The sequence below is a fragment of the Erithacus rubecula genome, assembly GCF_903797595.1.
Source record: "Erithacus rubecula genome assembly, chromosome: 13".
NCBI lineage: Eukaryota > Metazoa > Chordata > Aves > Passeriformes > Muscicapidae > Erithacus > Erithacus rubecula.
In genome coordinates, this window is record NC_136665.1 from 17,005,423 (window position 1) to 17,014,700 (window position 9,278).

A 9,278-nucleotide genomic window follows, 5' to 3' on the forward strand; every position below is an offset into this window, starting at 1 on the left:
ATTTTAAAAAATGGAACAAGAGCTGAGACACAGGCACGTTTGCTCCTATTTTTCTTCTTGATTTTGTGTAAATGGAAGTCCATGGTATTCAGCTTATTTTATGGGGACAGAAAAGCAACCCCCACACTTCCAGTGTGTTCCCCCTCTGCAATCCCAGCCTTTGTGGGGGCACAGGGTGTTTGGGGAGCCCCCCTGTTTAGTGGTAGAATCAGGCTTGGGGTTTGGTTTTAAATCCAGGTTATGGGAATTTCTGCAGTGTTGGCACATCACTTTGTACTCAATAAATGACTTGGCCCTTTCACCAGCCCTTTGGGTTACTGTTGAGCCCCTCTGAGACTTCAGATGTAATACCTGATCACATTAATGCAAACCAGATGTAAAATTACCCTTTAGTGGCACCTCAGTCGCTTTCTTTCTTTTTTTTTTATTTTTTTTATTTTTATTTTACAGCTGCAGTATCACCACTGCAAAGGGGGAGGCAAAATACAGAGGCAGTGGAGTGGGTGCCCTGGGGATGGGCTGTCTTCAGCAGGAGGGTAAAATCTCTCCCAATACTTTTATTTCCCTAATATATGCACAATCCATGAGGATTTGGCAATAACTAATCCAGTTATTCCTTTCTGCCTCCCAGGGAAGGTGTGGATGGTACCTGGTCACTCACAGAGATGTTTCTGCTCTAAGTTTTACAGGTCTGGCCTTGGCACAGTGTGCTCAGTTCTCCAACCCCCATCTCCACCAGTAGCAATGCACTGATTGTTGGAAGATGAGTGACTACACTTTTCCAGCTCCAGCATATGTTTGCATGTCTGAGAGCAAGAAACATGTGAATCTCACACAGACTATTGGAATTCCAACTCTGAGGACTGACAAGTAAATATGAAGTCGCACAGTATTTCATAGAAAACCCACAAATCTTCTGTTTGCTGGGCTAAAGTTGATCTTTTGAGGCATGAGCCAAGAAAAACCTCTCGTATTATTTACACCAAGATTCCTCTAAATTCTGAAACTTGATTGAGTTCATGCCTTGCAAACTCCAAGTTTCCCAAGAAGCAGCCAGAGGCACATAATCCTTTGCTAAGCTGTCCACAAGGAGCTCTGCTAGCTTGGCTGAATCAAGTGTGGGATAACAGATTACACTGAATAAAAATGAGAAACCACAATGACAAAATAATGTTATAATATTAAAATAAATCAAATCATACACTGCCATTATTCTGATACAGAATTTTTGCACAGCAAATTTGATACATATACAAGAAGTCAGGCAGCCTATTACAAGAAACTTCAGGGTTCCTTTTTTCTTTAATATAAACTACATCTTAATACATAGTTTGATCAGGTAGTTTCACACCAATTCAAGTAACAACAGCTTTTCATCTTAGAATATTAAAATAACAAAATATTTTAATGCTCTGAATACTGAAATGCTTTGGTTCCACCTGCCACTTTTTAAAAGTGTAAGAACTACATCTATTGGTTAAACCTTTACCCTAGAGGTGTGCCTAACTTACAAATAAAATTATGTTAACAAAGATACAAAATACAATGTAAATACAGTTCTTTTGGCAATTGTCATATGCTTCACACTATGCACTTATTCAACTCTCAGTTCAATTCAGTTATTCCAAAGTGTGAAGAGGTGGCCAAGTTTTTCCAAAACTGGCAATAAACTTTGATTTTTTTCATTCTGGGGTTAAACTGGAACCATGAAGCCCACAAAATTATTCAGGAATGGTCAAGCCCCTCCCTCAGAAGGAGTTTTGCTCTAGTGGATGTTGTTTGGCTACCCCAAAATGAAAGCATCCTCCACTGTGAGTCCCTTGGCCACAACAGCAGTGTCTCATCTCCAGCTGATGTTGGTGAGGCAGGAAGAGCTTCTCCTGGGAAATACTGGAGGTTTTTTTATCACAAATAACAAGAGAACAAAAATACTGAGCGGCTCTTTCCAGTGCAGACCAGTTCCTGCTAAAAGAAGGCATCTTCTTTCCTGAAGTCTGGCAGACACCTGAACCTGCTGTGGGCAGTCCTGAGGCAGGCCAGGCCCCCCAGGCACGGGCAGGTGTGGTGCATCCTCCGCCCAGAGAAGGGCACCTGGGGACAAAGCAAGGGCATCAGTGACAGGGAGCACCACCTGGCTGGGGGATGCAATGGGAGGAATAATGGGGCCATGGGGAATGCTGCTCAGTTCCCTCCCTGCACAGCCAGAGCTCCCCAGGAGCTGCAGCACAGAGCAGCTGGCAAAGGCAGCCCTGTTTGACACCCTGTGCAGCCATGGTGAAGGGCAGGATGTGAGCAGTCATGCTGCTGTGCAAATCTACATCTGGGACACATGTTCTCCATTTAGTCCCATTTCACAGAGTTTGTTGTGAAACTACACTGGCCTTTAACATCAAGTTTTGTGGTGCCACTGTGCAGGGCTTTGTGAGTGTCTCAAATCCTGCCCTGCCACCTGGCACAGAGCAGGACCTGGGAACCCTGGCATCCCATAGTAATAAGGCTGGAAGGGACCTCTGGAGGTCACCTTGCCTGACCTCCCTTTGAGCAGGATCCTTTTCACCACAGAGCAGAAGTTTCTCATTTCATCCCACCCTCCTCCAGCCACACTGTGCTGCAGGGAGCACATATGGAGTACATTAGACAAATTTAATTGTTCTGTGACATGCACATGCACTGACATTCTTCAACAACTTGGTCACAAGCTCTGTCTCCTACAGGAGCCAAGCAGGACAGCCCAGTGGGAAATGTCTGGGGGCTGTGGTGCTGCCAGCTGGCAGCACACACTGAGCATTCCCTGGATGCAGCAAAGGAGGCACAGAGGTACAGAGCCACTGCTACCAGCCAGGCAAGCAGCCCTAATTCCCTCACTTCCAATGTCTGTGTGGTTGAAGCCTAAAATTTTAATATTACAAGATTTTCTTGTGTCAGTGTATAAATTTTGTCATTAAGGAAGTCTACACAGTCCTGTGTGCATGGTGCCAAGCACCAGCCTGGCTCCAGTGACCCTGCTGGTGCAGGAGGAGGGCAGAGCAGAGGGCTCACACACCCTGCAGAGCCCTGGGCCAGCACCAGCCATCTGAAGAGCAGCCCAGGACAAGGGATGTTGTGGGTTTCCCCAAGCCACCCAGCACAGCCCCTCTGCTCCAGCACAGCGCAGGTGCTGGGGAGTCCCCATGGGAATCACCCCTTTGGGTGCCCACACACAGCACTGCAGCAAACCCCAGAACCTGAGTGAGCTCTCAGCCTTCTGACAGCTTGAGTGATTTACTCAAAACTTTCCACTTGCTGTCAAGAAATGTTCCTTTCAGCAGGACTCCCACACTGCCAAACCTCATCTGCCTGGCCCTGCCTTGAAATTCCACCTGGGACTGCTGATGGCAGTCCATCACCATCTACTTGTTGAGAAGGAAACTACAAGGTGGAACCCCAAAACTAGATGCCACCCATCTCCTCCAGTTATCTCCTGGCTCCTCTGGATGTCCCCAAGGTGCCATGGCCATGGAGGTGCCTGCCTTTGTCCTATCCTGCAGGTAAATGAAAGGTTTTGGAGATCACAGCACCCAGCTGCTCCCTACACAACTATTTACTAGAGAGGAACCACTGAGCAGTCCCTCCATCCTTACAATAATCTCATTTCATCTTCTCCAGTAAATCAATTTGCTTTGTATTTCTCAGGATGATCAGTGGGGTGAGGAATCAAAAATCTAAAATTAACCTCATAAAGCTTATAAACATCAGTGATTAAGTCTGGGGTGGACAGGCATTTTCTCTGATTGTAATTATGCAGGCAATCAGGTTGAAATATATCAGACAGTTTAAATTATTGCCCAATAACAATAAGCTCATAAAACCCTCTAGAAGACAATTTCTCTTATCCTAATTCCTGGTAATGGAAAGAGCCCTTACAAGAAAAACCTGCTGCATTACATAGTAAAAAGGACAATTTAGTCCCCAGTATAACAGCAGAAGTTTTTAAAATTTAACTGCAATAAGATAGAGCCTTAAACTTACTAAAACTGCGAAAATAAACTCTAGATACTGAGCTGAGAAACCAGAGGTTGGAGTGAGAGAGGCAACTAACTAGCTGCACATTTATGATCTGAATTTATTGCCTTATATCTTCCACTTGTGATGATTCTTGGGCTGTGCTCTTCCCTGAGGATGGCTTTGAGAACCACCAGGTTCTCAAGCCCCTGCTAACATCCCATTCAGTCTTTTGTGTTTTAAATAAGCAGCTTTTTTTTCATACTGAATAACAAATACATAATTACATAGCCTTAAATGAATGTACTTGTTAAAATCATTGTATTAATAGGACAGTGTGTGTGTATGTATATATAGGCATAGTTGAAATTAATGGTAGAACAGAAACAAAGAGAAAAGTCCAATTGTCAACATTTTCTCAGCACCAGTTGTCCCAACACCAACTGGTGACATTTTTATGCTTGTGACAGGATCTTGTTCTGTGTCCCTGGGGTTGGTGGCACTTGCTGTGTTCCTGCTCACCCCAGTAAGGATTGGCAGGGCTGGGCTTGGGAGCTGCTAACGCTGTTTGGGATCACATAACACAAAACAAAGCAGCAACAGCAAACTAATAAGAGAACAATCTGGGAAGCTTGTAGTGCTTTCATCCTCTGATTCTCTTCAGCATAATCCTGACAGTAATGCACTTCCTTACATCAGCACCTTCATCGCTGCTCCCATGCAGGTGTCTGGGTATTGTAAGGAATGAGAAGTTCCCCTGTTTTTCCACCACTCACAGGTCCCATGCCATACAGCTCAGACCCCTCCCCAGCCCCACAGCCCCCCTGTGAGGTACTCACCCTGTGGCTGAGGGGGTGGCACTCGTCTCCCAGGCTCCCCATGGGGGTGCACATCCTCAGGCTGCGCATCCAGAGGCTGACGGAGCAGCACATCCCAGCCCCGCACTGCTGGTCCCGGTCACAGGCCTGCAGACAGCACAGCAGACAGAAATTCCATCAGGAACAAAGGCAGTCAGGTGCTCGGGGGCTGCCCCTAAGTTATCATGGCTCGTTAAGGCTGAATAATAAGATTTAAGGCTGGTTTGTGATACTTTTGTCTCCCATGGATTATAATGTGCAGGTTTCTGGCACGTTTTGGAGTTGAGACCAGGTTTTTTAAAGCCAGGCTCACACACGGAGCTGCTCTGGGCTAAATTCAGGACTGTCAGTGATTTACATCCCAGCTTCTGAGCACTGATAGACCATGGCATGTGCCCCTTGCTTTCCCAGCTCAGTGCCTGAGTGAGCTCAGGCAGGAGCAAGGACCAGCCACATTAAACTTGTCACCAAAAGAGTCACCAAACCAGCCTTATGGAGAAGCTAAGGTAGGAAACCATCCATTAATTTAATGACTTTTGGGTAACTATTCCTTCTAACTTCATATCATCGTTGTGAGCACCCTTGCAAGACTGCATGATAGTTTTGTTAGAGAAGTCCAAGTGGAAGTGGCTAAAACAGAAGTTTAAACATGGATTCTGTGGTTGTTATCTAGAATTACACATAGCTAGAGGTTTTAAGAAAAGCTTTGCATAAGTTTCCACATCCAAAAAAAAAAAAAAAATACTGCTGTGGTAGCATTCCCCTCCACAGGAGGCAAAAAAATATTTCAACCACTTACTCAATACAGCTTAGATAAGCAAAAACCAAACTGCAAACTAGTGGATATGTTCTAAAACCCACAAACCACGAAGAGCAATTGACACATTAGGGTTAGAAAACAAGTCACTGTACATCTTTCAGTTACTTTTGAATCAAAAGCTTATACAGATTTAATGCCAAAACCAGTCTCCTTCCTCCAGTGAGAAATGCCATCAGGTAAAGGTTCTGATTACACTCCAAATGTAAACTTGATTAACTCACTGCTCTGGGTGTCTGACAGCAGCAGTGAGACTGAAGGCACTGCTCAGCACTACGTAAATGGGAAACTCATAAAAACCTGCGTAAATGATGATAACAGCTCTGGGGAAGGCACATATCAGAGTAAACATTCCCTTGAGAGAAAAACTCACTGATCTCACCTTGGGATTTACATGAAAAATTACTTTAACTGTACTCACTGGGTAAATGTTGTACTGACCAGCAGAAGGCAGATCAAAATAAAATCAGTCAGTAGTTTAGGAAGAAGCTGTTGCATTAGGATCACTATTAAATAGTGTGTGTGACCCAAACTCCAAAACACAGAGCTCTGTGCTGCAGGTAAACCCAAACACAGAGCATTTGCTTGTAAGACTAATATGGCCATAAAACTACAACTCCAGCCTGCCAGGTAGGTAATACTCATTTTCTGACCTCTCTCTTTAAAAATAAAATAAAATAAATAATCACTCTAATTATATTATTTTGCCCTAGTCACAAATAAAAATTCAGGTCCAGTGATTTTGGCTGCCCCCAGCACACTGGTGTCCACTGCTCAGCTGGAGTCACAGGTTCTACTATTTCTCACCTCTCAGCTCCTGACTCTCTCTCTTTTTTTTTTTTTCTCAGTTATATCTCAAACTCCATTCATCTCTGTGGGACTGGTCCTGGGGTTGAAAAGCCCACCTGAGTATGTCCTACCAAACAAGGGTCTTGAATGTCCAGGCTGAACAATTTCTTCCCTAAACTCACACACACATATTTACATCTGGCAGAACTTTTAAGGCTCCCTTTCCAAAAATGTATGACAACTTTTGAAAATATTCAGCCCAAGTGTTCCTGCCCACATCTTATCTGTAATGTGTAATTCCTGCTGCTACTCCTGAACTTCCCCAAACACCATATGAGCTCCTCATTAAAACACAGTTTTCTGGAAAATCAGCCCAAGAATATGTCCCAGGTGAAATGTCAGCTGCAAAGGCAACAGGTGTCAGCACAAGAACAGCTACTGAAATGGAGAAATTTTGAAAAAAGTCTTTAAATTGCAAAGGAAAAACACCTTGCAGGTTCAGAGGTTGGGGAACACCTACATCAGCTCCCATTTGAGATTTGCCCATTCACCAGAAGCCAAAATGCATCAGTGGTTTAAGCAGAAATGTTTTGCAATAGTTAATAAAGTAATATTTTCTAATCTATTTTTACTTTTTGAATCTGGCTTGTCCTTGATCTATTATTCATGCCTCACTATTACTTTATTTAATGGATTAATTATGCTGTAAAGGTGTAGCCACAACTCTAATAACAGATAAACTGTTCCTCTGTTGCTGGGAATGTTTCTACTTAAAAGAAGCTTGAAATCCTCAGATATTAAAAGAATTCCTTCACATTCTCTGCTCTAAAAAGAAAATAATCATTCCTGTGAACTGATCTGACATCCAGAGAAATGCCCATGAGCTGTTTCATGGAGTTCAGGGGTCCAGACAGGGAGTCTGGACATCCACAGAGAAATCCACTGCTGTGCATGCAACTTCTGATGGTTACAAAAGACATGTAAGCTCTCAAAGGAATGCAAGTGCTGAGTTATTAATCCAAAGCAAACACTTAAAAAATAATTTTACATAAAAGTGATGCAACGTTTTTGGTTAAATAACGTCTTTAGGAAAAAAAAAAAAAAAAAAAAAAAAAAAAAAAAAAAAAAAAAAAAAGTATTTTTACAGCCAGAGTAAATCTTGAGCCTCAAAACAACAACAGAGACTTGTTTGCAAGGGGAAAAAGCAGCACGGTCATAGACAAAGAAAAAGAAATAAGGAAAACAGCTTTTTCTGATTGTAATCCTGGCGTGTACACGGAGGGGCTGGAGGAACTTGGGGTGCCCAGTGGGCAGTGCCATGCCCTGAGCCAGACCCTCTCAGAGCAGGTTTGGGGACAGCTGGGGCTGCACGGGGGGAGATGAGGGACAGCTCCAGCCCTGGAAAAGCGACAGGAATCTGTGCACGCTCCCAGAGCAGCCTGCAGACAACCTCCCCCGAGTCCAGACATCTCTCACCCCGAAGGAACAGACCCCACGTTGTGGCATCCCCTCACCTCGGAGAGCCACGAGCCCTGGCACTGCCCACCAGAGACTGACACGTCCTGGCATCACTCAGTGCAGAGAGACCCCCAGGCTCTGACACCGCTTAATCCAGACCCAGCCGCTGCTCCGGGCATCCCTCATCCCTGGAGAGATGCCACGTCCGGTATCGCTTATCCCAGACGGACCCCAGGCCCCGTCACCTCTCAAGCACTGCTTTCCCTCCCACATCCTCCTTATCACCCATCCCAGCTCCGGCCATCCCTCACCGCACTCCACACCGCTCCGTCCTGGCACCGCTGATTGCGGACAGACCCCGAGTCTCGGCAGCGCTCACCCACGGAGACCAGACAGGAGATTCCCGCAGGGCAGAGCGCTCCCTTTTCCCTGGGCATCCCTTAAAGCAAAGCACTCCTCTCTCTCCGAACATCCCGCACGGCAGAGCGATCCCCTCTGCCCGGGCATCCCGCACGGCAGAGCGCTCCCCTCTCTCAAGATATCCCTTAGAGCAGAGCGCTCCCTTGTTCCCGGACATCCCTTACAGCAGAGCTGTCCTCTCTCTCCGGACATCCCGCAGGGCAGAGAGCTCGTCTCTCTACGTGCATCCCGCACATCCCCAGGTATCCAGCAGAGCAGAGCTCTCCCTTCTCTCCGGACATCCCGCACCTCTCTCCGTGCATCCCGCAGGCAGAGCGCTCCCCTCTCTCCGGGCACCCCTTATTCCGGGATGTTCCCCCAGTTCCGCTATCATTCCCCAAGAACAAACCCCGACTCGTGTCCCCGCTGCCGTGGCAGAGCCCTCCCTCCCCCGCAGCCCCGGCCCGCCCCAGCCCTCCCGGTCCCGGTGCCGGTGCCGGTGCCGGTCCCGGTGCCGTGGGTGCCGAGCGGCGGCGCTCACCCCGGTGATGACGGCGCCGTGCCCCGCGGCCAGCAGCAGCATCAGGAGCAGCAGCAGGATCCGAGGCAGCCCCGGGGCTCCGCGCAGGCTCCGCATGGTGCGGTGCCGGAGCCGGCCCGGCGCTCCCCGCGGGCGCGGTGCGGCGCAGCGGAGCCGGGCTCGGAGCCGGGCTCGGAGCCGGGCTCGGAGCCGGCCCGCAGTTATAAAGCCGGGGCTGAGTCACCCCCGCCCGGCAGCGCCGCGGCCGCGGGCTGCGCGCACACACCGCGCCCAGGTGCGCGGCTGCGGGCAGGGACGGGGCGGGGGGACCGCGCAGGGATGGGGAGAACGGGGCTGGCCGCGGGGACATCCCACTGAATGCTGGGGACATCCCACATCTGGTCTGGGGGATCTGGGCTTTGGGGGTACCATCCCACAGCAGCTCTGGAGGAACGCC

General features: G+C 47.5%; 1 protein-coding gene across 1 annotated transcript; it reads right to left on the minus strand.

Annotated features, from left to right (window-relative positions):
- Window positions 1–1,902: 1,902 nt before the first annotated feature.
- PROK2 (prokineticin 2) lies at window positions 1,903–8,979 on the minus strand. Its single transcript, XM_079317479.1, has 3 exons — window positions 8,843–8,979; window positions 4,821–4,946; window positions 1,903–2,091 (listed from the first exon to the last, which is right to left on the minus strand). Exons 1-3 carry the CDS (start codon window positions 8,936–8,938, stop codon window positions 1,966–1,968), a joined length of 348 nt encoding a protein of 115 aa, XP_079173605.1. The 5' UTR covers window positions 8,939–8,979; the 3' UTR covers window positions 1,903–1,965.
- Window positions 8,980–9,278: the final 299 nt, after the last annotated feature.